The 27,453-nt window shown below is 42.6% G+C and overlaps 2 protein-coding genes across 12 annotated transcripts in view; both read right to left on the minus strand.

The window, feature by feature from the left end:
- Window positions 1-753: 753 nt before the first annotated feature.
- On the minus strand, window positions 754-9,372 carry osmr (oncostatin M receptor). 4 transcript variants are annotated; one of them, XM_071483502.1, is made up of 17 exons: window positions 9,184-9,372; window positions 8,915-9,069; window positions 8,564-8,717; window positions 7,191-7,463; window positions 6,960-7,089; window positions 6,224-6,372; window positions 5,783-5,916; window positions 5,532-5,673; window positions 5,131-5,216; window positions 4,800-5,013; window positions 4,249-4,434; window positions 4,055-4,156; window positions 3,021-3,182; window positions 2,664-2,813; window positions 2,454-2,535; window positions 2,264-2,348; window positions 754-1,887 (listed from the first exon to the last, which is right to left on the minus strand). In XM_071483502.1, exons 1-17 carry the CDS (start codon window positions 9,266-9,268, stop codon window positions 1,489-1,491), a joined length of 2,688 nt encoding a protein of 895 aa, XP_071339603.1. In that variant the 5' UTR covers window positions 9,269-9,372; the 3' UTR covers window positions 754-1,488. The 4 variants fall into 4 exon arrangements, with proteins under 4 accessions (XP_071339603.1, XP_071339601.1, XP_071339602.1 ...); XM_071483500.1 differs by having other exon boundaries at window positions 4,049-4,156; XM_071483501.1 differs by having other exon boundaries at window positions 3,021-3,185; window positions 9,184-9,371.
- Window positions 9,373-9,506: 134 nt separating this feature from the next.
- LOC139624407 (rho guanine nucleotide exchange factor 28-like) overlaps window positions 9,507-27,453 on the minus strand; it is a 40,294-nt gene continuing 22,347 nt past the window's right edge. For 2 of the 8 annotated variants that reach the window (XM_071483491.1, XM_071483498.1), the window contains 29 exons: window positions 27,028-27,410; window positions 25,961-26,135; window positions 25,326-25,437; window positions 25,018-25,098; window positions 24,058-24,100; window positions 22,960-23,049; window positions 22,230-22,353; window positions 21,310-21,454; window positions 20,984-21,039; window positions 19,371-19,428; window positions 18,670-18,802; window positions 18,309-18,439; window positions 18,055-18,195; window positions 17,316-17,566; window positions 17,118-17,243; window positions 16,898-17,015; window positions 15,759-16,013; window positions 15,600-15,676; window positions 15,330-15,508; window positions 15,122-15,219; window positions 14,755-14,946; window positions 13,304-13,435; window positions 12,998-13,131; window positions 12,863-12,910; window positions 12,491-12,595; window positions 12,171-12,335; window positions 11,161-11,412; window positions 10,659-11,037; window positions 9,507-10,575 (listed from right to left, as the gene is read on the minus strand). In XM_071483491.1, the coding sequence (XP_071339592.1) occupies window positions 10,388-10,575; window positions 10,659-11,037; window positions 11,161-11,412; window positions 12,171-12,335; window positions 12,491-12,595; window positions 12,863-12,910; window positions 12,998-13,131; window positions 13,304-13,435; window positions 14,755-14,946; window positions 15,122-15,219; window positions 15,330-15,508; window positions 15,600-15,676; window positions 15,759-16,013; window positions 16,898-17,015; window positions 17,118-17,243; window positions 17,316-17,566; window positions 18,055-18,195; window positions 18,309-18,439; window positions 18,670-18,802; window positions 19,371-19,428; window positions 20,984-21,039; window positions 21,310-21,454; window positions 22,230-22,353; window positions 22,960-23,049; window positions 24,058-24,100; window positions 25,018-25,098; window positions 25,326-25,437; window positions 25,961-26,135; window positions 27,028-27,410 (4,371 nt within the window). In that variant the 3' untranslated portion in view covers window positions 9,507-10,387. The remainder of the gene's footprint in view (window positions 10,576-10,658; window positions 11,038-11,160; window positions 11,413-12,170; window positions 12,336-12,490; window positions 12,596-12,862; window positions 12,911-12,997; window positions 13,132-13,303; window positions 13,436-14,754; window positions 14,947-15,121; window positions 15,220-15,329; window positions 15,509-15,599; window positions 15,677-15,758; window positions 16,014-16,897; window positions 17,016-17,117; window positions 17,244-17,315; window positions 17,567-18,054; window positions 18,196-18,308; window positions 18,440-18,669; window positions 18,803-19,370; window positions 19,429-20,983; window positions 21,040-21,309; window positions 21,455-22,229; window positions 22,354-22,959; window positions 23,050-24,057; window positions 24,101-25,017; window positions 25,099-25,325; window positions 25,438-25,960; window positions 26,136-27,027; window positions 27,411-27,453) is intronic. The other 6 variants (XM_071483495.1, XM_071483499.1, XM_071483493.1 and 3 more) reach the window with 5 other exon arrangements.

Below are 27,453 nucleotides of genomic sequence, written 5' to 3' on the forward strand. Positions count from 1 at the left end.
AACTCAGATAACCACTCCTTTCAACTGTGGTGAGCAGAAGAGCATCTGGGCGAACAATGAGGAAGCAGCAGAAGACCACATCAGGTTCCACTCCTGAGGCTGGACTGTTGAGGACTTGAAAAACATCTGATGAATCTGGATTTCTGCTGAGGCAGCAGATGGAAGGGTCAGAGTTTGGCGTCAATAGCATTAATTAATGTGGTGACTTATGGTGTAGGGAGTGTTTTCTCATGGTTGGATTCCACAGCCTATCTGAATCATCTCAAACTGGTTTCATGAAGATGACAATGAGTTCAGTGAACTTCAGTGGCCTCCCCTGCCGCCAGATCTGAGCCCACCATGACGCCTTTGGGGGGGGTGAGGTAGAACAGGAGATTGGCAGCATGAACCCGCAGCTGACACATCTGCAGAAACGATGTGAGGCAGTCATGTCAACATAGACCAGAATCTCAGATCTCAAAAGATCAGTGTGGTTCTTTGATCTAACCTGGATTCCTGTCTGTAGAAAAACCAAGATCATACTCACACACAGCTGTGCTATTCTTGGATAAAAGCAGTAACACACAGGTAACAGGTAAGGTAACAGGTTTCCTGCTACAAACCAGTTCTGTGTGTTTCCAGATGAAGCTACACATGCAAGAACAATCACACACCTCAGTGACTCCCTCAGATGCCTTTGAAATGACTAAAACAATCATTTGTCTTTCAGAAGCCTGATTTCTTTTGGCACCGAGAAATGCACAAGGCAATAGCACAAGAGATAAAATAACTTTATTTATTATCAGTTATAACAGACGACTGGCTCTGAACTGCATATTTGCTGGAAATCATTCAAACAGTAGAAGAAAATATCAGCAGATTCTGCAATCACCAAATGATCTGTTCCAACAAGCAGAGAGAGTTCAAGTGTAAGATTCCAGTATGTTTTGATATTTGAGTCAGACCCTCATCACAGAAAAAACACACTCCTTACCCATTAGTCACTGATGGACACACTGCACAGAACTGAGTCACAGGTTTACACAGAACTAACACTTTCCTCTCACTTGTCTTTGTCTATCTTCTCTTATTTATTACATCAATACAGTTGATTTTTTAAATATTTTTTATAACTCCTGCACACCACCCCCTCCTACCTGATAATTCAATACAGTTTTTGATTTTTAAAAATATGTCCAAGAAAAGATACCCATCTCTCTGTCTTCACCTTCCGCCCGATACGTTCAGCTGCCTTATCAGCAGTACCATTTGCATCCTGTAGACAAAGATCTCATCTACTTCACACTTCAGCAAAAAATCTTTACAGCAAGTTCCTCTTAAGCTGTTGCAAACACTTTCACATATAACTGCACATACAGATTCATTTTCAGACTCTAATGCTTAAGATGAGAAAGCTCCAGATTCACAATATGTCCAATGAAAAAAGTATTTACAGTTTTTAGACAACTGAAATGCAGATTTGAAATATATGACATAGATGTTTTGGGCTTAGTCTGTGGAGACATAACCATATATGACACAAGATGATTCCTGCAGACACTCAGAAGGGTCAAAGCTTGAGTTGATGTCGCTGAGCGTGACGTCTTGTGGTTCAAAGAAATCCTCTACCATGGGTTGAAAGTAGTTCTTGTTTAAGATGCATGTTATTTGCTGAAAGGCCGGTCCCTCCCAGAGCAGCGTGGCTGACTGTGGACAGTAGCCTTGGGGTTGCACACAGGAAGCTGACGAGGATGAACGAGAGGACTGGGAACCAGGAGAGGGTGGTCTGCTCGGGGGTTCAGGATCTCTCAGTGTGGTCGCTTCATTCAGATCAGAGCGGCTGTTTAGTATCTCAATGTCACAGCTGACGCATTCCTCCACTTTTTGAGACTGCACCCTCTCACCAGCCTACAGTACACACAGAGGGGAATATAATATGCATGTAAAATAATGACATGATTTGTCATCTATCTCTGTGGGCCTAACGTACAGAAAAATGGTGTGTGTGCATGTGTGACTATGGCAGGTAAATCGGCACAGACGTTGATCTACTATGCTGTACAGCTCGCTACGACAGGGATTTCATGTCATAATGGAGAGTGCATCATATTCATTTTATTGATATAGTTTAATATTTCCATCATTTCCATAATTTCCATATCTCATATATATATATATATATATATATATATATATATATATATTGTACCAAATGTGTCTTAAGAATAGCACAGTAGTTGTTCCCTCTCTGCATAATTTGACTGTTTCAGTAATTTGTCAATACCTCATGCAGGAAGCTGGCGATCTCAAAGGTTTTGATGGTCATTCCAGCAGGATAAACAAATATCTCCCTCAGCCCTTTCTTCAGCCTGGAAGAGAGACATAAGAAAGAGATAAGATGGAAGGGAGAGGCTGCAGGTCGTCATCTGCAGGGATGAATATTTATCTGAAGATTTAAAGATGAGGTTACTCACATCTTTCTTTGAGGCCACAGGAGAAAAGCACAGCCCAGCAGTAGCAGGACGGGGATCAGTATCTTGGCCAAGTGAACAGAGCCTACCGAAGGAAACGGAAGATGAGCAGTTTACAAAACTAAACAGTGAAATTCAAGCCTGTGCACTGGTGCTTGAGAACGCTTGGTCAAAATCTAGGATTGCACAGCCACAGGATGTCTGGGAGCTCACACTTGGTTGTGGTCCGGATGATTCCTGTCGGCTGTCCAGGCCCCACCTTGGTGAGAGCGCTCACAGAGAAAGCGTATTCATGGCACTGCTTCAGATCCTCTATGGTCACAGACTTCCTCCAAGGGTCTGCCACCGACACATTGAACGCGTCTAAATGTACACAAGCTTATTAATGCCTTGTTTCATGTTGTTGAGCTGCATCATAGCTCAAGGGTCACTCAAGTGTGAAACCTATCCATAGAACATAAAACAGTCTGCATCTAAGTTAGTTTTTTTTTCCACAACGGTCATATTTTGCATTCGTACAGACAGATCAAGATCGAGATTCATTAACTGGAATCTGTCTGCTGTACGTACTTGCAATATGACCAGGCAGCATATTTGCTCCTACTTCCTGTACAGTGACCAAGTATCCAGTGATGAACGCCGGATGAGCCGGATCGTTCTCATTGTAACGCCACTCCAGTGTCACAGATGAGGGAGTACTCTGAACAGGTTCAACCTGACTCGGGGATTGTACTTCTGTGAAAAGAGGTGGTTTTGAGGAAGGAAGACAGACAGGATCAATTAGTATTAAAGCAACAGACTTCAAGCAACAATGCAACTTTCCCCCAAACTGATGTGAAGCCACGGGGACATTCTATCGCATGCCTGCATTGTTTTGCTGAGGGCAGACTTTGATGTCAAAGCTTTGATCTCATAGAATTTGGCTGCTCTTTTCCCACTGATTTGCTTTGGAGGTTATTTTCTTGCAAAGATGAAACCTGTTGTTATGTCCACAGACGTCACGCCACAGACTCTGATGCCCACAGCTGGAACAAGCTCCCAATGGATATCAAATCTGCCCAAACCATAACAGGCTTTAAAAAGAAGCTAAATCTGCTCTATTCTCCACTGCCCTCATTTAATCTTTTAATCTTGCACTTTAATTAGATAGTACCTGTTTTAGAATCTGTGTTTTTATTGTCTTTACACAGTTTTCTTACTATGGTTTTTACTATTATTTCTATGCTTCTTTTATTTTCTGTTTAGTTCACTGAATGATCTCTGTGTATGATAATGTGCTATACAAATAAATTTGCCTTGCCGTGCTCTGCCCATCTGACAAACAGGAAAGACAGTATCTGGTGTTTATGATATTTGGACGATGTCCTCATTAGAGCCTTGGATGGAGACATCCTGTGTTGAAACCTCACAGTCACACCTTGTGAGAAAGCTCCTGCAGTAGTCTCTGTCTGACCTTCCTGTTTGAAACTTCAGCTTGAAACTTCTCTTTTACTAAATCACTATCTGATCTCATGAATAAATTTGGTTGTCAGAAATACTTAAAACAAGAGCACACACACACACACACACACATCCAGTACAGCTCATTAACCAGTAACACTTACTAAGCTCTTGTGAGTATCCAGTCTGTACCTCCAGTAATCTTTGTCCATTTTCTGTGCATCCATAGATATTAAATGTATACCTACGACCTGCTTTGAAATTTCCTGTGAAAAAAATGTGCATGACAATAAATGCAAAAACAGGAAAAACACTTACAGTGATCACTAATGGAAAACAAAATAAAACAAACTCTTACTAGCAGGGAGGAATAATGTGTTGTTTCCCTCTTCCATCTTTATCCATTTCAGAGTGCAAGTCACCGCATTTCCCCGGCTGCACCACTCCACTGTATAGCCACAAGTGGCAGCCTCCTGCAGAGGCCAATTCAGATCGAAACCACCGGCTGCGCTGCTGCTCAGCCGCCTCTCCACCAGGAGGATCTCTGCACAGATACACACATTTATAACATGTCACATGTGATTATGTTTAACTGCTGGATTTCTTTGCTTCAAAATGGTAGATTTCATACACAATACTAACAGCAGAACAAAAAAATCAAATTACTTGAAAATGCGTTTTCACACATTTTTATCTAAGAATGATTTTCTTTTCCTTGTATGATGATCATCTAATGGCAGAAATCTGAGCTACTGATCACCACCAACATTTATTGTTTTCTTGATCTTTCCACTCCATTTTTTGGAAAACAAACTTGTCAAATGGGGAAGAAAAGTTTGCAATACACATGACAGAAGAAGTGCTTATGCATAATAGAGATAATCTCAGCCGACGGCATGTGTTGCTCACCTCTATCATCCAACTTCGGGATGGTGATGTGAGCAGTGATGGAGGGGCAAGTGTGGCGGACAGCGGTGACAGTGAAGTCATACTGTCCTGGACCAATAGAGACCTCTGCCTGGGTCTGTGCGCTATCCTTCTCCTGAGTCCTGTTTTGGCCGTCCTGCGACCACTGGACTGTGTAACCTTGGATGATTTCAGTGGTTGCTGAGCCAGGAGCACTCTGAGAACAAAGGTGGTCATGAAAGTTCATGCTGTGGTGATATATACATTCCCTAAATTAAACTAAACTAAGAGATTGTGCACCATTACCCCAAAACAGACAAGCTTAGAGCCTCACCAGCATCCACAACAGAGTAACTTGACGACTGTGAGGGTCAGAAATCTGCCCAATTCTCCTCCATAAGTTTAAAGTCATAAATGGACCTGAGGAAAGCACATGAAGATTATTTGTTTAAGGCATCAGCAGATCATCCAGTACTGCTACCAGTATATTTGTCAACTGCAAATAAAGTATATGTGTAAAGAAAGAAAATGGAATTTGGGGAGGAACATTTCCAGGTGCTTATGATGGTTAGATATCATACAACCAAAATGTCCTGGATTCATCTATTCTGTCATTTATTGCCTGATTTGGTCTTGGTCTGAAACAGTATGAAAGTTTTAGTCTTAACATAATTGAATTTGGCCACACCCCGTATACAATCTACCATCATGGTGATACACAGTTTTTTTACTTACAGGTTTTGAATGGTAAGGCCTGTGTCCATTTTCCCCAGAGCCTGCCATTGACAGAGCAGCGAACCCTGGCAGAGTGGAGGGTGTTGGGAAGCAGATGTTCCAGTTTGACTTTGCAGAGACTACTCACACCACTGCAGTTCAGCTGTTAACAAACACACAGATGGAGGGTTTATATACATACACACACACTCACACACACACACACACACACACATAAAAAAACAACAACTTCTAAAACCAGTTAAACTCACCTCGGTGGTGCTGCCAGGAGCTACAGTGACCTGACAGAGGGGGTTCAGATGAGTCAAGTTCCCCTGGATGACCCAGGACACAGTGGTGTCCGTCACCCCAGGGCTCAGTCTGTCCCACTCCACAACAGGAACCACTAACAGCAACACACACATCAAATCCACACACCTGAAGTTCATTTTCAAGTGATTGTGCAGTAAGCATTAAAGCAATGCAATGACTACACGGGGACTTATCTTAATACATTGTGTAGATTAACCAGGCACAACATACAGGCACACAACATTACCAAAGATGCACATCTTAGAAAATATGAAATTCACTTGTTGTTTTTTCTTTGTTGAGTCTTTAGGGCTTCAAAAACACAACTGAAACTGTATGGCTACAAAATATGCTGCGTATTCCATATTTGGATCCCTTTGGATGTTTTGGTGACCTCTGACCTCTGTCAGAGATATTGAAACTGTAGCTCTCTGCCTCCTCTCCTAGCTGGTCCTTCACCACCAAACTGATGTTGTATTGTTCCAACTGTGGGATGGCAGCAAAAGTACAAGATGACGGCTTGCAGTTGATGGGAGCCTGGTCTGAGTTCCTGTGTTTTCAACAAAAAAGAAGGAAATGGTCTCATGAGACATCCAACACAACTGTCTGTTTGTTTGAATTTGTTTAAGACTTTGGTTACATGACACTTTAGTGGAGTTTTCTCATGCTTTTCTGTTCTGTATCCCTGTTTAGTTAAGAGTGCTGTCAACCTGTCTTTTAAATGTGAGTGTAATTTGAGTGTGGAATGCTTTCATAGTCTAGTTTCACAAACATGCATGTGCAGTAACTCAAAGTGAATTAAACATAAATTCTATATTTGAAACCTTGTTATTTACTCTAAATGTTAAATATGTTAGTGTTGCTTTTTAATTTGTATAGGGACGAGCTGTTCAGCTGTAGATGGCAAAATAAGTCCCATACATCTGACAAGAGCACAAGAAGTTTTATACACATGGGTATATCAAAGAGGGAACTGGGAGAAAGTGCTATGAGAATGAATCTTCCACATACCATCGTTTTGCATTACCCTGATTAATTGTAGCTGATCATGTTGACAAACACACTGCAATCTATGCCTGAAATTCTGTATGAGAAGCTACAAGTACATCCCGGATGTTTGGTCATGTGTGTGCTTACAGTATGTGAAGAGTGCGTGTTTGCTTGTTGCGATCATTTGGATCTCGATATCTGCCTGGATCCCAGGTGCAGGTGACAGTTGTCATGTGTGAGGTCGCACAGCTGAGGTTTCTGGGCTTCTGGGGAGGAACTGCAGCCCACAGATGCACACATACATAAATATATGTAAAAAAAACCCCAACTCTTTGTAATATTAAAAGAACGTCAAGAAAGTAAATAAACACAACTTACAACTGACATAGTTCCAGACGGAGTTGATCTTGTTTGTTGTGTCATAGCAACTGAATAACAGAACTTTAAAGATTATTGTTGGGATGGTCAGGTTGGTTACAGTGATAGCCTTGACTCTGGCTCCAACGCTGATAAGAGGGTATTTGGTGTTTTTGAAGGCTATGCCAGTGATATTGACTCCTCTGGGAGGAACACAGCAGAACGTGACATTGGTGCCCTCTCTCAGCACCCGCTCAAATGGGAACATCTCGGTTTTATCCTTTGCCTGGACTCCTACAGGCCAAAGGGGAGAGTTATAGTGAGGTCAGATGAGAACCTGAGTAGCTTTGGTGCTGATAAAAAATATCAACAATCCCTTTTATGTTCTAGGAGCCCTGAACCGTCACCACCATCACTACCTTAGTACAAGATAAAATCTGGATGTTTTGGTAAGTCTTTTGAATAATACATCAAACAATGACACACAACAAAGTGCTACTCATCTAGGTAAATTATGGGCAGGTTTTAAGTAGGGGGTGCATTTCAACAGACTTTTGCAGTGACTGCAACAGACCAGGGCTCCAGACTAACTTTTTTCACCACTGTCCCAAAAAACAATTTTAACCGTCCCGAAGTGAGTGTGAACACATTCACATGCACCGAGACAGAGATTCTTGGTTTATAGATTAGATGGTTAGATGTATGCTGCCTGCTGCGGTCCTGTTTCTGCTCCTAATAAAACACATTAGTGTCTGTATTTCTTAGTATTTCCTAATACTTAGGGATGGAGTGGAAATGAAAACCGGCCTGGGACTTTTGACTTGGACTGGCCATCCGGTACCCATCTGGAGACACCTTCACATGTAGCCCTTGTCACACTCACACAAGAATCATGTAATAAACAGAAGATGAATTTGCTATGACAACAAAAAAATACCACAATGATAGATATTGAAATTGTTTTAATTGCTTTAGCTAATAAACACAGCTTAAACACAACATTAACTTAAACTTTATTAAGAAGTGACGTTGTCAAGCAGCTGGTGACTGCTTATACCAACAGGAGAACATGGCCTCAGCTCAGCGCTCGGTTCAGTTTGTCATTCTCTAAATAAATAATTGTCAAATTATAGACTATACGTGTGTTTTTTGCTCAGATATTAACACATTCTCAAGCCATGCAACAGTAGATACAATGGTTGAGAAACACTGATTTAAAGATTGATAAAAGGGAACAGAAAACGGATGAGGCATCATTCTTGCTGAGGAAACCGCAGCTTAGTGTTTATCTGACATCATGATCTCATCAGTTACGAGAAACGGACTCGTTCTCTTTCCAGTTTGGTTTCACCCACATATATTGAATATTAAGGACCAGAATGGCAGCTTCTCACCATAGTTAGTTACCCATTCGCTCCAGGGACTCGGGACAGACTGATTGTAGAAATATCGTATCCTGACTGAGTGATCCACACAGTTCAGAGGCAGGTCAGAGGTCCATGTCCATGTGTATTCCTGCGAGTCCCCAGAGGGCGCACTAATATTTTTCTAGATCGACAGAAATAGAGAAGCATAGCACACAAATTTGAGTTTGAGTTGGTGATTATCCATGAGAACATCATTCATACTAAATCCTGTTCAAAGCAGGATAATCTCTACCTTAAAATTACTGAGAAGGAACCATAGGGAGCCTTTAAGAAGCATGAATTCCAGGCAAAAAAAAAAAAAGTACTATTAGTACTCACACTGTAAATAATGGTGTGGTTTTCAGTACGGCTGATCTGGATCTCATTAATGTCACCCACTAAGCCACTGTGGTTTACCAGCCAGCTCACCACAAGGCTCTGCTTGCCAACGTCAGCCTTCAGATGACTGATGCTCGGTCTCGGCAGCTGCCAAACTGACACACAACGCAACACACAGTGTGTAAAGTTGCAGGACATATTTGAGAAGTTTTTTCAAAGGGGGGGGGGGGCAATCAAGGGTTGAAAGAATTCAAATGAATCAAGCTCACCAGTGTCCAAGCAGCAGTGGTCCTCAAAAAATATTAGATGCAACCCAAGCAGGTTAATCAAAGACATTCTGAGATGTGCCATCATTCCAGCAGAGAAAAGATCACAGTAACACCGGAGTGAAGCACTGACCGTTAACCGTGCGCACCGACTGAAAATCTGCAGTCAATGATTGATGGCAGCCTGCCTGCAATGACATGAAGAGCATTGTGAAACCCCTGACTTTGTGCAAGCGGATATTGCTGTGTTGTGTTATCTGCAAGGCAAAAAAATACCCCCCCACCCACCTAAAAAAAAAAAAGAAAAGAAATATCACACAATAAAACACTTTTGCCACAATAGTTTTATAAACAGCACAATATTAATATGGCACATCACAGTTCTGATTACAGAGATTACAAGAGAACACATATCAAACAAAATATTATTAATGTTGAGAGTGCATTAAGCAATTTACACACAATAAATTATCACGAAAAGGAGATGAAAAAAAAAATACAGCCATTCTTTACAGAAATCAATTACAGTATCAGATAGCAAGATTTTTGGCACTTAAGTGAGAAAAATAACATAGTGTGCATAGGTAGCCTTTCCATAAAACTATACATATATTTAATATTTGTACATATATATAATGTCAGTATATTTATATGTCTTTTAGATGCTCACAATCCCTCATAAATATTATTTAAGATGACATGGTGAAATAATAGCACTCTATAAATAGTTTGGGAAGGACTCATTTGGCCTCTCAAATATTTCCATTTTCTTTTAAGTGCTCATGGGAAAATAACATCAATACCTCTAGGCAGATTTCCTGGTGCTTTAGGTCCCAGTGTGTGTAACACAAAGATACCTCAAAGAAAAGAATCAAAGAATCATAGTAGAAGTTAAAACACAGGGAGTACAAATATAAAAGCTGATTTACAAAGAGCTTGTTTGCAAAAAGGCACAATGGTTTGATCACACAGGAAGAGAATGTCTGACAAACACTGACAAAGGCACATACAGTATGTCTGCGTATACTTCCTCCCTGCAACTATTCCCTTATTTGAATACACGGGTTTTGAAAATGAACTTATATCCATCACATTTAGATGGATACGAATGCACACAATCATAAACACATATAAGCAACAGATATATTATTGTCGGTCCAGTTATGTGTCGGGTAGCTTGCACTGTTTCGTTTCTCCCGAATGATTCTCAGAGATAAACAATGTTCTCCTCGCCTCCCTCCTCCCCGTTCTGTCCATCAAGAGAGAGGTAAGCCTGCGAGGGAAGGAGGGGGGTAAGAGAGGGTGAGGAGGAGTAGTCCTCGTAAAGTCCATGACCTGTGACCTCTGACCTCCAGGGACCCAGGGACCGCCTGTCCAGTGACGGGCTGAAGTCTGCTGGAGGGAAAACAAGAGAAGCTCTTAAGACAAAGCTCATCACAGTATGTTTTTTTACAGTCTTGTATCGTAAGTAGTCTTACTGCTGTTGGTCCTCTGTGGTTGTGCAGTGACCCTGCTGCTGAAAGGGTGGACAGAGTCGTTCAGAGGCCGAGGGCAGCCGTGGTTGTTACTGTAGTTTGGGTAGGTCAGAGCACCTGGAGGCTGTTTGCTGTGTGCCTGGCTCAGCAGGGTGTTGAGGCTGTTGTAGAGGCTGGCGCTGAGGCCGAGGTTAGCGGTGTAGCCGGAGCTGTGCAGGAGGCCATCGTGGTTCTTCCTCGATGTGGAGAGCAGACACTGGTGCTGGTTGTTGTTGGCGGGCTGACGGGGGTGCTTATTCTGGAGGGAGGTGAGCAAAGCGGCCTCGTTTTCATACACTGAACAGCTACCATCCAGACTGCCTGAGCGGCTGTGGCTGGACACCTGGGACAATAAAACAACACCAACAAAGCAAAGAGGACATGGTTTGCTCAGCAGTGTTCAGCTTTTTTTTTCTTTTTCTTTTGCTACCTTCACCTTCCTGTTTCTCCCTCCTCCCTCTCATACCTTGTATCCATCCAGTGGTATAGTAACAGGCAGGCTGCTCTGGCGATTGTGTCTCCAGCTCTGGAGAAGCCTCTGCTGGGCTTCAATCTTCTCCTTCTCCCTCTCCACGCTCCTCTGGCCCTCCCTCAGTCTGTCCAGATTTTGCTGATACTCCAGCAGCTGGGCCTCCAGCTCCTCGCGCTCGCAGCGCAGACGCTCAGCCTCCAGCAGGCACTGCTGCTCTCGCTGCTCCAGCAAACTCTCCTGCTCCGTCTGTAAACACCACACAGGCACATCAGAAAGTTCAGGCACCATCTAACTCTCTCTGTGGTTATAATAGATTTACACATCTGGCATTAAAGTCTTTTGAAATGTGCTTGCAACTTCTGCAGAACTGTATTTTAGATTTGTAGGGTTAAAAATATTTAACAGCTTTTGGTGATCTTTTTTTTGTTTTATTATTTGTGTATTTTTTCTTCTTTTGTCGCTTGGCCAAATGTACACAAGCGATAATGGCAGAATAAAATAGAATATGTTGCAGCCACCTGAAACACCACATTTTAGTGTTGGCTGCCACTTGTTGCATGTTTTTGCATTTGTGAGAATATATGTTGCAAATGTTTAGAAACCAGTAAACCTTATGTAAAGATAAGTCCCACTCCACTGAGGAGGTCAAAAGAAAAAGACAACACTTCACCGAAAGGTAACCCTTGAGCTTCACTCCACCTTGTGTGCCGACGGCCTCTACTCATACCTGTTTCTATTATTTGTATTATTTAGTCAGAGGTGTAGTGTATCAACTGGTGGTGTTTTTTTTTTTTTTAACTTTTTACATTTTATTTGGCAGCTTTGACTCACATTAGATATGACCAGAGAGTGGCACAGATGAAAGATATGGGTGAGGCCTCAGTGAGCACAAAGCTAACCACAACATTTTTTGTGTAGCACCAAGCTGCTGTGGAATGAGAACAGGGAAAGACAGGAAAGACAAGTGACCGACACTGAAGTCAGAACATCAGCGTGATGCTCACCTGTTGTTTCTCTCTGACCACACACTCTTTGTCCCAGCGTTGCTGCTCCTGTTTCAGCTTCACGTGGAGTTTCTGCACCTCATCCACCTCTTCTTTCTTCCTTTCTAAACCCTTCTTTTCTACTTCCTCTTTCTTCTTATCAATACTCTTCTGCTTCTCCTGCTCCTGGATAAAAACAGAAACTGGTTTCCTCTTTTCTGTAATGATTTTTAAAAAGGCAACTGAATTCTAGTCTTACTTCTTCAAACCCCCGATACACTGACATGAGCCCACATGTAGTAAAGATGTTTATTTCAACATGAATATACTATGACTGATACCAGACTGCTTTGAAGGGAAGTGAGGGTACGAAGCTGAGGTCTTTCTCCCTCCTGGAGAAGGAGTTTCTGGACTTCGTAGCAGCTGTCCTGGAGGGTCACAGCAGCCTGCAAACACACGGAGGAAACAACTGATCACACTCAAGTTACCACCTGTAATATACAAATCGCCACATGAAGGCTTAAGATTTGACAGCATCTTTTCAAATCTGAAAATGCACTGATGTACCTTCAAACCCCATATCAAAACTATTTAGGTTCAGATTTAGGTTAGATGAAGGTAGATTTACATGTTTTGTTGGCTAAAATTTTAATGGTAACTCCTTTCAATCCGGATATTAAGCCACAGATGCTGAGACTTGTGTCTTTTCTCACCTGCAGACTGTAGAGAAGCTGAGTCAGGCTCTGGACGCTCTCTGCCACCTGCAGAGCAGTGTGTTATTACAGGGGAACAGTAATGTATATTTATACATTAGCAAGCATTGCTCATGGGATCTGCAGTGACTGAACCTTTAACAGTGTCCCTTTGGTGTCTCCTCTTCTCAGATCGACTGCAGAGCTCCACAGCACACTATCCTGCCCCGTCAACTCGGTGTCTGATCCGAGAGAGGTCGAGCTCATGCTGAGTGTGCTGAGATAATCTGCTGTAGGAACGAGGAAAAGGAGAAGGAACATGGTGAACGGCACGGCCTGCGCATTATGCAATGTGGTTCACCCAGGTCAGTAAAGGTCAAGAAATATATGAGGGAGCAACGTCAACTTGAGGACAAACATACAAAATGACATTCAGAATTACAGTGTATATCTGCAGCTCACGTTCAGAGGGAGACTCCTGGATGCTGCTGCCGTGACTGTTGTAGCTGCAGCACTCTGGCCCTCGGACAGGAGAGCTCTGACTTTGTACAGAAAGGCCTTCACGAGCCTGAAGGATGGTGATCAGGTTCTCTGCTGCAAAAGAAGGAAATATCTGTCAGAACCCATGATCATTCTGTGAACACAAGCCCACACTACACCATGTCACTTTCAAAATGATGATTCAGTTGCAACTATTAGTTGTTTCCTACAATGTATGCAGACTGTATTTTTCATGTTGATATCTGCAGAGTAATTTTTATTGAAGTTTGTAGGTCAAACACACATTCCTATTTCAAACAAACGCTCAGAATCGATTTCTTACACAGCAGCACTGATGTTCTTTGCTAGCTGCACTCAGTACACAGATAAGAATGATGAAGGTGCAAGTGGTCCGGTCCCAACCGACCTTTTCACAGCCGCATTTTACTTTGTTACAGCAGGAATCGCCTAAATAATTAAATGAATGTTAATTTAAAGGAGCTATCACTTCTTCTGAAGTTAGCATGCTAACCAGTTAGCCCCAGCCCACTCAATCTGTCGCGCCTCCTTCTGATACAGAGTCATTGCAGCGTCCAGGCTGCCCTGAAGAAATAGCGCTGCTCAGAGGGCATATTGTAACCTCTTGTAGAGTAAAACACAACAATGGCTGAAGCTTTTGGCTAAGACTAGTAGGTAAACAGCTGTAAGTGCTCACGCTGGCTATGTAGTAATAGCAACATTTATAAACAGCTTCTTGAAGTTTCCCTGGAAGCCATAAGCAGCCAGTATTCATTCACATAAACAGAGGCCCAATTTTGCTTTTTCTGCCTTGACATGGCAAAAGGTTATCTGTGAAAAATGTACAACAAACGAACAGGAGAGTGAGAGGGATGTCATTAAAGCTCGCTCTGCACATGGCAACGCAGTCCTGAAAAGATGCCTAATCAGCAAAAATAAGTGACGACACCTGTGTAAGTCTACCGTGGCTATGTACTAGGGGCTTTACGAAACAAACTGCTATAATTTCTTTAAAATGATATAAAAAATGAATTCAAGTGTAAAAACTGGGTCCCTCAAAAATATTGCTTAGAGCCCCCCTTACAGCAAGGGGTAGACCTGTGTATAAAATGCTGAAGATTAATGCTAGATTAAGTATTTCATAGTGTTATGCATATATATCTATATATACATTTATATAAAATTTAAGCTGCCCCCTAAAATAGATCTGGCCCCCACCTACAAGATTTGCATTTCAAAGTCAATGTGGAGATGCAGATGCAACTGAAAAGAATAACTGTAAAGTCTGCCACAATGGTGCATTCAAGTTCATTTTTTATCTAATTTAGTTACAGGTCATAATAATTATCCACTGTTATAAACTGATATACTCAGCATGACTCCAGCACCACATAGCGACACAGTAGCTTCCTCACCTTCTCTGAGTGCGGCTGTGAGCAGTGAGGAGGCCTGTCGTGGGACCTCACTGTCCGTGTCTGGCTGCACCAGCAGATGGCGATGTGGTACAGTTTCTGGTGAGCGGAGGGTTAACTCAGTAAGCTCAGCATACAAGTGTAGCTTCTCCTCCAGGCTGTTGCAGATACGCTGATCCTGACCCAACAGTGTCTCTGCACAAAACATGCACCACGATAAAGACTCTTTGTTGTTTATGGTTTGTATCACGGAAACATTTTTAATGTTTCATAGCTAGACAGGCTCTCCACAACATCAACATATGACATCTTGACAAACACAGATAACAGAAAAAATGTGCATGTGGACAAACAAAAAAATTATTTTTACCTTGGAACTTGTTGATCTTCTGAACCCTTGCTTCTGCAGCTCGTCTGACCTCCTCTGTCTCAGCACTTCGCTCCTCCTCCTCCTCTTCCTCAGGACAACTGCCAGGTAGAACAGTGGGTTAGATAATGAGTAACACGCATACACTTACCAGGCACACTGACCAGGCACACATGCACGCACACAGATTCTAAGCAGAGCAAACACACACCTCTCTACAGCTTGTCGTATGTGTCTCATCCACGCATTCCTCTCCTCTCTGGTGGTGGTATGAACTTCATACATCTCTGGACCAACCGAGGAGGCGGATATAAGGAACATCCCTCTCTCCTCATTGGCTACCTCTCGAACGATGAGCTTCTGCAGAGGGATAACAGGAGGCTTCTGGTCCTGAAAGAGTGGATAGAGCCCATAAAAATGGGGTTGACAGATGGAGGGAAATGGATGGACAGTGGGCCAAGGTGTCTGGGTTGAGGCTTACCACAGCAGCAAATATGAAGCGCTGGTCCTTCTCTTGTAGGAAAACCAGCACATCTGTGAGTAGGAGGGCCAAAGTATCTGAAAACAGGAGTAGAAACACATGCAGATTGGTTGCCTTAAAATTAAAAAAATCTGGTGGCACAGATGATGTCATACACACCTTTCAGACGTCCCGTGGCAGTCTTCCAGAAGACCAGCCCTTTATGCTGCAGATCCCTGTGTTTGCTGTGCAGGTCCTGTTTGCGAAACACTTTGCCGTTCTTGAGCTTGGCAAAGCTCTTGTTCTCCAGCCGGGCCAGAACTTCCTGCAGCTCCTGACACCTCTCATACTTATTCACAGTCAGATCCACTGCAGCGATGACATCACGGATCCGAACCAGGGCACTTGACAAGTCAGAGTGTTCTTGACTTCCCTCTGTGGGGGTAGAGAGGTAACAGAGAGGTAATAAAACTGAATGTGTTATGAAACACAGTTTCCCATTTATGCTGCGCTCAAAGTTAAAATAACAAGACTAGGTATAAACCCAGGACACGGCTGGACCATGTATGGATGTCAAATGTGGGCCTAGGGCTATGCCTCTTGTTACAGGCAGCCATCCAGTGGCCCTGTAGCTTCCCAGCTCCTCGGGAGCTGCAGTGAGGTAGAGTTGTGTTTCCAGTTCACTGAGCCTTACCTCCATTACGCCAAAAAAACTGCATTTATTACATGTACCCTTATCGCTAAGTTGGCAACACTGCGGGCTATAAATGCCCCCCCTAATAGAAACTATTTGTGCTAATTCATTTTGAAAGAGCAACGGCCAATGGGGAGACTCCAACTAAGTCATGTGGCATACGCCTGACCAATATAAAAATATATATATATAAATATGATCACTCAGATCAGTCAGTCATGGACATTCATGATTATAGGGCTGGTCCTGCTGTTGCGGCCCAGCCAAAATCTTATATATTCCACACAAAGCCAGTTACACAAAGAGAAGTGTTTAGCACATGTCAGCTCTGTTTACATGGTGATTTCTTCCAGATTACTTTTTTGTGATGAAGTGATGAAAAGCAAAAATCATTCTCAAACTGCTTTATTTGTTGTTAATACAGTATCTAGATGAGTAGGAGTAGTTCTGTAACATGTGGTAGTATGTGATGACCATCATCTGGGTCATGTTGCAAATTTTAGACTAACATTTAGCTGTGAAGGAACATAACAATACCGTTCCCTTGCCATTTGTGTTGAATATGTAAAAAGCATATGTGGCATATGTTTATAGTTTTGTGAAGGACACAGTAGAGCTGATTTACCCTGAGTGTATTGTAATATCCTCTCCAGCAGCACTGGGTACTTGGTGATGCGCTGAGTGACCAGCAGGATAAATTCAGGTACCTCTCTCCGCCTGACCAGAGAGTTATTGCTCTGTTGCTGTGAAGAGAGGTAAAACTAGAAAATGAGAACATCAACTGCTCAATTGAGACATTTCACTGTATAATATATTTTAGAAGCAGAGGAGGCCAGGGTTCTTACTCTGACAAAGTTTTGGAGTTTCTTGTTCTGTTGCTGCAGGTCTTTGAAGACATTGACAGCCTCGGTGTGGTGACTGCAGAACTCGCCATACACCTGCTTCATCTTCTCAGCATTTTCATCTGAGAACTGAAGGAGAGACCATCAGACACTATAGAGTTGTATCTGTGTCTTTAAATACATGACTGAATCTTCACCAACCTGCTGAAGCAGTATGTCTCCAATCTGATGGATGAGATAATTCCGGGGGTTCTCAGGTTGGGTTGCGGCCTGTCGGCGTTCCTGCAGCGCTCCGAAGAGGTTTCTGTGGAAGAGCAGCAAGGGATCCAAGCATGGGAAGATCCGGGCCACACAGTCCCAGTCCAGCTGCAGCTCCTCCAGCATACCTCTCCTGAACACCTCCGACATGACCGTCAGGGTTTGGATGTGGTGCAGCTCTGTCTGCATCAGCTCTGTAGGGGGGGCAGCAAAAGTAGATTATGGGCATTAAAACATCTGGTGGAAATGTGTAGGTTCACAGGTGAAGATGAGATGTTTAGTTGGGCAAAGGTTTCTGACAGGCTGAAAATTAACCTCAGTGGACAGCTGGTTTATTCTTTTAACTATCAGCACTTAACAAAGTTAAGAAGCAATGGATAAGATTGGTCATACAAGTTTTACAGATGCAAATTGGAACAACTACATTTCAATAAGACATTTGTGGACAGTAACAAAACTCTTTATGGACCACGAATGAGGATGCATCGCGTAGGCTATCAGGTTTTCCAATTAACTAGCATGACTACAAAAAAAGTGTGATTCTTTGGTTCAACCCACTGATGTTCAGATCAATTAACAAGATCTGCTTCCCAATGCTCATTTAAAATAACACAAAATTAAATACTAGTAATGAATGTTTTGGATGTTGCTGAAGGAAGGAAGAAAGAAAGGCTCTCCTCACCATAAATAACATCCTGTCGTTTGACGGTGTGTCTGTCGTGTTGTCGGCAGAACTCCGGACTGACCACCAGACTCCATGACTCTGCATCAAGTCCCAGCAGGTCAGCTGACAGGTCGCTCAGCAGAGGAGCGTCAACAGCATCTGTGAGAGCACAAATAATGAACAATGGCTTAATTCGGAATCACTGTTCCCTCTACAGTGATTCTCAATGTGACGCCTAAGAAATTTAAACCCTGTGAGCCTCTCTTCCTCACCCTGGGTGATGATTGGCGGCTCGGTGGATGGAGGAGTCGTTGTGACCGGCGTTCCCTCATCAGACAATAAGCTGTTAGCGCAAGCTGTCGCGCTGCATTCTCCGTCCACCCCTGCTGAGTCACTCAGCCGTCTGCAGAGAGACAAGTCAAGTTGGAGCTGAACATGAAACGTTTTGACAGAGACAAAGAGAGTGTTTGCATGTGGCTGCATGATGGGATTATTTATTTATGGATTCCAGCGTTTGTAGTCAGAATGAAAATAAGACTCTTTTCTAGCAGTGGTCATATTCAAAATTCCACAAATCCAAGTATTGCTCTTTGATCCGTTGGTGAAACCACAGTGAGGGCACTGCCATCTGACCTGCTGTCTATAGAGATGGAGAGACTTTTGGTGAGAGGGGCGACTGTTTCTCTCTTCTCTCTGGTCATCGTTGGCAAGGAAGAGGAAGAGGAAGAAGAAAACATGGAGGCTGGAGAGTTGTCCTTCACAGAGCCTAAAGGGAAGATCAGGAGCAGGAAGAAGGATCAGTCACACACTGCAGAAATAAATACTTCAAAACTCTGTTTGGTGTTCAGATGTTTTGTTTATATGTATGAAGTCACTGAATGCAACTGTAAGTGGATTACAAAGCTGCGAGGAGGTCATTGTTTATTGGGCATGCAGCCTAGAGTTATGACAACATGATGTAGTAATTAAAGCTGATTGTGTTTGACCTTGACACTTTTGTCAGACATCAAACAGTGAAGACAAAGAGTTTCACATTAAGAGATAAAATGATCCTGTCAATGATACAGAAACACTTAGTGCTCATGCACTACACGCACTACAACACACACATCAACACAATCCAGGCCAGCTCCCCCACTGAGATGGATTAAAATGTAACTTTGTTTTACCAGGGAGAGAACAACAGGGATGAGGGGGGAGTGAGGAGAAATAGCTCACTTAATGCACTGCAGGAGAAACAAGGGAGGACAGGTGGAAACCAAATGAATCAAAGACCAAGGGAGGACACTGGGAGAGGGGTGGGGGGGGGGCACACATTGTAATTTCTGACTCACTCTGTGGGAGAGATAGGGTCTTGCTTTTCATTAGCAATGCATTCCTCTCCTGCAGCTTCTGGGGAAAGACATAATCATATTAACATCAACAGATATGAATCACAGTTTGTGTTTCAAATATCAAGTTGTTGTGGTGGTAATCCCCCCCCACACACACACGCACACGCACGCACACTTACACACTCATATTGTGTTGTTCAACACATTCCAGTAGTTCCTTTGCCTCTAAGTGTTGGAATTTATGTTTCTCATGCTGCTGTACCCATCACCTCTCAGCCTGCCTGTACTTCACTAACTGACATATTTTTTTTTGCATTCTGCCTTGAGCCAGCAGAGTAGAGTGTGACATGAAACACAGGGCAAAACAGAGGGAATGATCTGCAACAAATGCCCGAGTTGAACTTGGAGTGTTGCTGCCACACAGCACATGTCTTAGACCACTGGACCGGACAGGGTCAGTAGACAGCTACAGATTTCTAATATGTTTCCTAAACAAAATTAATGGCTGCTGCATAGTAATAACAGGATAGTGACAAATTTTCAATCCAGAGAGTGTTAATTGTGTATGTAAAGGCAACCTGTGGAGTTTGTCACCACTGGTAGTGCTACAGAGCAATGTTTCTACACATGGGACCCTGTTTTACTTGTACCATGCATGTGCACAAGGACATGTTAGAAAAGAACGGAAGTGCATGAGAAGATTGCAAGCTAAAGCTAAACATGGATGTAAACAATGCCTGATTTTAAATATTTAAAGAGCTGGTTAAGCAAATACGAGGAAGGAAATGCACTCGGCATGTTAGTTAGACCTCAAGTTTCGCTGAGAATCACTGAATGTTAACATAAGTTGTTTTGTGTTTACTACTCCACATGGAAACTATAATTCAAAATACAATACATGTCTTGTCACTGCATTCAGGTTTACCGAGGCAGTAAAGATTGTACTTTCAAAGAGACATTTTTTTAAAAAGAACATTAAAAATTGGTGCAGCAGAGTCCAAGATATTCTGACTTTCAGTCCCTAGTAAAGGTCAAGCTCCAATAATGCTAGCTCCTACATTTCCTGTAATGCCACCTGTGGTATCTTGTTGTTACAAAGTTGTAGTCTCCAAGCTCAAGATGGGAATACCAAGATGAAGTCATCAGTTATTTTCTCAGACTTGCCAAATCTCCTCTAGAGCCACACTAGACATTATATACCAGTTTGCACAGGGTGAGTAGTGCTAACTATGACTATATTAGTAAACTTGACCAATATGTGTAAAATTGGTGGAGTGCCCCTTTGGTGGGAAAAAAAAGACTTTCTCCCTGAGACATTGTTTTACTCATTAAATCATTTAAAAAGAAACCCAAGTATGACTCCTCTTTTACACATCTTAAAAGTACACAGTTTGTACCTGCATCTTTATCCTTTACAAAAAAAAGGAAGAAAAAAAACAGATCATCAAACACAAAGTACTCCCAGCCATGCATTGTCCATCACCAACAGCTGTTTTTTAATGTTGGTGAAGTCATTATGGTTGAATTATTCCTATGAACTATTATTTGAAATCATTCATCGTTCTTGTTTGTTGGTTTTGAGATCAAATGAGGTGCGTGATGTCGGTGGTTACCTTTCCACAGGCTGCAACAGCCTCTCGACAGTTCTTATGGACATTCAGGAAACAGTCTGCAGGCAGAGGCAAATCCCAGTTAATTTCATCAGTTTAATGCTAATAAACAAAATTACCACATCTCTGGATTCAGTGTCCAGATGGCTGTCAAACTGCTCTGCTCCTCTCGATCGATGTTGAATTTGTGGGAGGAACAAAACTGACTTCATGTCCTCTACTGAATGAAACATCAAGGCGGTACGTGCGAAGAGATTTACACAAACCCCTAAACAGTTCAGCCACCACAGCACATAAAGCAACAACAGCACTGACAGCATAATACTCACTGGAGCACTGCAACAGCTCCTTCCCAGAGACAGACTTATCACAGGCCACACAGAGAGCGGGACCAGATGGAGACACGGGAACAAACTGGTGGCCATTAGTGGCTCCTGACTTCTCCTTTCCCTCCTTTGCCTCTTTCCCCTTCACCTGAAATACAAGTCGTAAATGTTGCAAATGTACTTATTCAGCTGACATTCACTGGAGTATATGCCACAATATCATGTAAACCACTAAAGAAGAAAAGGCATGACTCCGAGCAGCAGGCAAAAAGAGGCATGTAGTGGTCATCTGCTTGCTGAAACACACCTGTTAAAGTGGAGTCAGTTGAGATAAAGGGGCCTCTGAGTGAGCTCTTCTGTTTACTTTGTTAAGGTCCATGGGGACGGCCGCTGTTGAGGTGGGTATCCTTAGGGGGGGATTAGGGGGGATTCCTCTGTGTATGTGTGTGTTTATTTTCTTATCAAACTTAGCAAGGAAGTCTACGAGTGCCTGTTTGTTTTTTGACTGTTCATGCACATCGCGTGTATGTGCGTACATGGAAACATGCTCTTGAACATATGCACACGTGTTTGGAAGATTGAGAGTATACTATGGAATGTGTTTTGGTTCCTCACGCTGTGTGGAGGGGGTCTATGTATTATGTAAGATGATATTTTCTCTGTGTCCTGTTGCTAAGACCTGAGGAGAGAGAATTTTCTCCCTTGCCAAATAAAGGCACAGTGAACATACAATGGCTCTCCGGCACAGGAATCCTGAGCTGGCTCGTCTGATAGGTGGTAAACTTTTTACTGCGCTACTTTGGAAGACCTTTCAGCTCTGAATTTTTTTTTTGTTTTTTTTTTTAAAGTTCAACTATAGGGATTTTCCCAACATGTTTCAAACACATACTTCGAATGATATTTTCAACTCTCTGTTGCCTCACCTTGGTCTTGTTACGAGTGCTGGACATCCTGCTCTTGAGGAAGCTGAAGGTCCGGCTGACTTTGTACTTCTCTGACTCGACCTTAGATGGGATTATGTATTTATCCCACTCCTCATCCTCGATCCTGTTTCAGTATAAACATTTCAGTCAGCAGTCATCACACCATTTTGGGCTATGGAAGACTGCAGCATTCAAACCCAACATGCACACTCTTTATGAAACTCATCATTATTAGTTTACTTTTAATAGACTATGAAGAGTTGAATAATCAGGTACACTGGCGTCATGCTGGAATGAAAGAATGTCCAGACAGTCTTCCAGGACCCCTGGTCTACAGATTATTACTCTTAACAACATGCTTGGCATGCTTGGAAGTCACTAAGGACTCTAGTGGATACTATTTATAGTATGACCTTGGCAAGATGCAATTAATAATGTGTCAACTATTTATAACAACTTACGCCTATGTTACAGGAGGCATTCTAGGTGAAAGGCAACAAAGACAGTACGTAAAGAAACAAGACAAAGACATGCAACATCACATCCAACCTAAACTGTGACATGGCAATAAAAGGGTTAATATAACTTATTTCTGAAGATGGTCAAAAGACCAAATACAGCTGCAAAGAATCCAGGTGCTTAACGGATGAGTTGGAGAGTGGTTATGGCAGGGTTAGAATGAGTTCAGCCACACATGCATGGCTGTGAGGTTGTTTTGGTGAAAACATACTCTTTGAGGAACTCTGTGAGGGTGAGGTGTTGGAGTGATGCGCTGCTCTCTTCCTCTGCTGACTGGGCCCGCTTACGGAAACCCAAAACCCTGGAACCATGAATATAACACACCTCAGACCAGGTTGTTGTTTTTCAGCTCATCAGGAGACCCACACAGTTGACAATATGTAAGGCATCTAAGATTAGAGTCTACAAACCATTTCTGGGCCTAATAAAGTGTGTATGGAGAAGTTAAGATGACAACAGGTTTCACACAAGGATAGTCACATGGCTGTCTGTGCTACTTACTGTTTTTAGTAAACCATATAAAATATTAGCAAATGCTTAAGGCAGGGGCAACACCCCCATTTTGTTAACACTGGATGGACTGAAATATTGTGAGGGACAAAAATGGTCCGATCAGTCTCGTGCGGTGAATATTGTAACGTTAATACGATCTATTCAAATACAATAATCGAATGTTCTAATATGATAATCTAATTGTCTAACATGATTGTCTAAAATGTTTCCACTGTTAGCAATGCATGGTTATTAGCAAACAAAATGCATTAGTGCATGATAAATTTATGAGGCAGTAAGATGAAATAAACTGTAAAATGAATATGGATTGTGTCAGTTATTAAATATAAAGAAAATAAGCAAAATTTGTCACATGGTAGGATTGTAAAGCCATTGTTAAGTCAGTACATTTGTTAAAATCCATATCTAAAACACATAGTAGAATAGGCACATACTGCTAATTCAGTATCATTGATGTGGTCCAGAAAAGAGCTAGCCGTTTCTGAGGTTTGATGTCCAGGAAAGCCCTGAGTTTTGCTGTTTACTCAGGGTTATTTTAAGGTTGCAATCAGAGCGTACTCTGGCCCCGGCCTTGCAACAGGAAGTATGTCATATCCTGCACACTCAGACCCCAACCACAGGTTTAACACTGGAGATACACACACACACAAATGCACACATACACACATGCAGGCTCATCTGAGCCGATCTCTAACCACTGGTCATCATTGATGCCTAAAAAGGGAGGAACATCTGAGTCTGACCCTACAGTTGAGTGGGTCTTGCCTGAGCTCATGAAATGACACACTGGTTTTACCTCTTTTCTCTGGGCGTCTCTGTCAGGCTGAAGGCTCTCTGCTCTGTAATGTAGAGGAAGAAGGACAGCAAAATAAGTAAGACAGAAGCACATGTAAATAAAGCTGAGCGCAGAGATACAGATACAGATTTGAGGTTAATCAGCTGAGGAGGTTGAGAACCATCATCCTGAATCTGAATTAACTTAAGAGGCAAACACAAGAATCCCTGAACCAGTCTGGACCCAAAAACCCTGCAGAGAAATAACAAACACAGAAAAACAAGTTTTCCCTGGAAAAACCAGATGACAGTAAAGATGGAAAAAAAAAACCAAGAGGGAAACAAATCCTTTACCCAAATGGAAGCAAAAAGAACCGTCAGAGGAGAAACAACACCTCCTTCAGATGATCTATAGGAGGACGTTTTTCCAAAGCCTCAAGATATCAAAATCTTAAACATTCAGATCTCTGATTGTCAGTCATTACATAGATGACCATTGTTTTATTACTAAGAAACAAGTCTTGGCATCAAGCTTTGGAGAAAGTCTGCTTTTGATCATCCAGCAATTCAAAGTAATAACGAATGTTATTTACTGAGACAGTGGTTTATGCAATGCACATTTTGAGGGCCACAGTCTCCACCAAGAACTTAATCTTACCAGACATACAGGGCTGCACAATTTGGACAACGAGAAACATCATTGTTTGGCAAAACTGTGTGAATTAAATATATCTGGGTGAATCATTTTACACCAATGATTTGATTTCTCAGGACTAATTCCACCGTTTTACTCCAGTTTTTCCATCTTGTATAAATATACTTTTTAATTACAGTGGGTCATGAGAGGTTTAAATATACCAAACATACCTTTTAATTGTGCAGCTCATGATGATGGTTAGTTTGTCCCATGGTTTCACCAGAAAGAGCAAGAAGACACAGTGAAATGTATTCACCAACCAGCCGGCAGTGTTCTTGTACTTACTAACTTGGTTGAGACGAGAGAGGGATTTAGAGAGAGATAAAGCTTGAAGTAGAGAACGACCGCTGCTGCTGAATGCGCCATCTACATGGGATAAAGCACGGCCTTAATGCTGCGCCCTCACTCATACACACGAGTAGTGGTGTTGTATCACAGCTGAGCGTAAACAGACTTTACACTTGATAGAGATTCACTTGATTTATGACACCTGTTTGGTCTTTCCCCCCTGTTAGATATGTGTCTCATGTGTCCATTCAGCTGGCTCCTGGGAAGAGAAAGGTCACAGGGCAAAGGGGTCAAAGTTCACTCACCTTCTGCCAGGTCAGTGATGGTAGCGTCTCGGTTTAGCAGCGGCCGTGTCGGCTTCGCTTTGGGGGAGGAGTAGGAGTAGGAGCGCAGGCGAACCTCGGCCTCCTCCGGGTTCTGGGTGAGAAAACGAGTCAGAGGGAACAGAGCGGCGAGCAGAAGTTCACAGGTTTAATCCCGTGAACAGGAAACAGCAGAGCGCTGCAGAGCTAACGGATCAATATGTCTGACTTTTCATTCACATTATTGAGCTGTTGACAGTCTGGATTTTATCTAAAGGGCAGACTTTGTCCGTGGTTGTACTTTACCATCACTGGATTTTTGGTGTGTTATTATGATTGAAAGGCACATTTACCCTGCTACAAAAATGTTTTAATTGGTAATACAATTTAAATTAAATAAGTGATTGGAAGTGTGATAATTCAGATCTGTTCAGCACATTATGACACAATGGAAACAATCTGTTGAACTGTATGACTCTCAAGTCATTTCATGAGTTCACAGAAGCAGGCAATCAGTAAGAATAATTAAAAACTTGTTAATCTCTGTCTATTCAATTATTCAATAGTTTGGAATAAAGATGTGGTGCCGAAAGATCTGCTGCTGAACATTTAATATAATATGCTAAATGAGGGTTTACCTTGGTGGACTTCTGCGAGCTGTTGGAGTGTGTGCAGTTAAAGTCCGGTGAGGTGTTGAAAGAGTCCCTCTCCTCTCCTGAGATGGAGCGCAGGATGGACTGCTGCTTTAAAGACGAGCAGGGGTAGGAATGTCCCAGAATGTCCTCTTCCCCACTGTCACACTCAAGACTGGGACTATTTACACATGTTCACATACAAACACAGAGGAAACCACACACACACACACACACACACACACACACACACACACACACACACACACTATATTATGAACCTGCAGCTATAATATTCACTAATGGCTGTTGCTACTAATACATGATTACATTAAGCAAAATGTCAAAGTTCTTGGTATCACACATTACAGTTGTAGACAAACACACTGTGTTTAGATTTCTGCCATCAACCAGCTGAAACCAGCTGGTCCATAACTCAGTCGAGGCGGCAGCAGTCTTACATCCTAAAGTCTTTTATACCATAAGATCAAGTGCAGACTCTGTCCGTGATGGCCTTCACTGTTTTCTACAGATCAGTGCAGATAATCTCCATGACCTTAAAAATCATCATTGACAGTCATCTTTGCAGAATCCAGGCTATAATCAGGCTTTAAACCATTCAGCCTTGTGCCAGCCTCTGTCCCAGTGCAGTTGATCCTGCAGCACTGAGGAAACTGGAAGGAATGTTCAGCAACTTCAACACACAAACAGCTCAATTGTGTCCAGGCTTCCTGTCACTTTCCGCACCTTCACGGACTACAATCACTGCGCTACACGTCAAAAAATGCTTTTGCTGAAATTCCAAGCAGATGATATTTGGCTGGTTAGTCACAGGAATGTTTGTCATTTTTTATCGACAAGATCACATTACAAGTTTGTGAACTGGTGCAGAGGTTTAAAATTCTGCTGCACTGGTTCTCACTGAGTCAAGTTCATGCAGACCACTTTCACATAAAAAAACTCAACCAGCTGTGAGGCAGTCACAATAAAAGTTTTTCTAATTATATACAGCAGTTGAGACTTTTGAGTGTTTTTGATTTTTAATTCAAGAATCAACAGAAATAATGTCCTACCTCAGACCCCGGCTTGCTTCCGTCAAGCTGCATCCTCTGCGATTCAGAGCAGGAGAAGCTGGAAGGCAAGACTGTGTCTGACGCCTCTGTGCTCCTTCGAACAAACGGAAGGCGGAAGCCAGCGGGGAGGAAGGAAAAGACGGAGAGGTAGCAAAGGGAGAGGCGGGAGAGGTGCGAGGGGATGGCTCCCCGTGATTCTCCACCCTGGGGCCTCGGATTCCCCTGTCCCTATTATGGGGTGAGGACGGGAGCCGATTCTGGGAGCAGTTCCCTGAGTCAGGGGGAGTCATGGAGAGGGAGTCCCAGCACTGGCTGCCAACATGGGGTGCAGGGCTCACCTCCTCCTTCCCTGGCGAGCGGTACCTAATGTCAGCATCATCCACCTGGAACAGAAAAGTGAGAAATTGTAAGCACTGAGGGGGAACC

The sequence above is a fragment of the Trachinotus anak genome, unplaced genomic scaffold, assembly GCF_046630095.1.
Source record: "Trachinotus anak isolate AG129_WGS33_773 ecotype Australia unplaced genomic scaffold, CSIRO_AGI_Tana_v1 ptg000008l, whole genome shotgun sequence".
Taxonomy (NCBI): domain Eukaryota; kingdom Metazoa; phylum Chordata; class Actinopteri; order Carangiformes; family Carangidae; genus Trachinotus; species Trachinotus anak.

Coding starts and splice junctions, on each gene's coding strand:
- osmr (XM_071483500.1), bottom strand. CDS start 9,268: ATGATGGCACATCTCAGAATGTCTTTGATTAACCTGCTTGGGTTGCAT. Junction 2,814..3,020: donor GCTGCCTGGTCATATTGCAA/GTACGTACAGCA, acceptor GTGTACATTTAG/ACGCGTTCAATGTGTCGGTG. Junction 2,536..2,663: donor CATCCGGACCACAACCAAGT/GTGAGCTCCCAG, acceptor TTCCTTCGGTAG/GCTCTGTTCACTTGGCCAAG.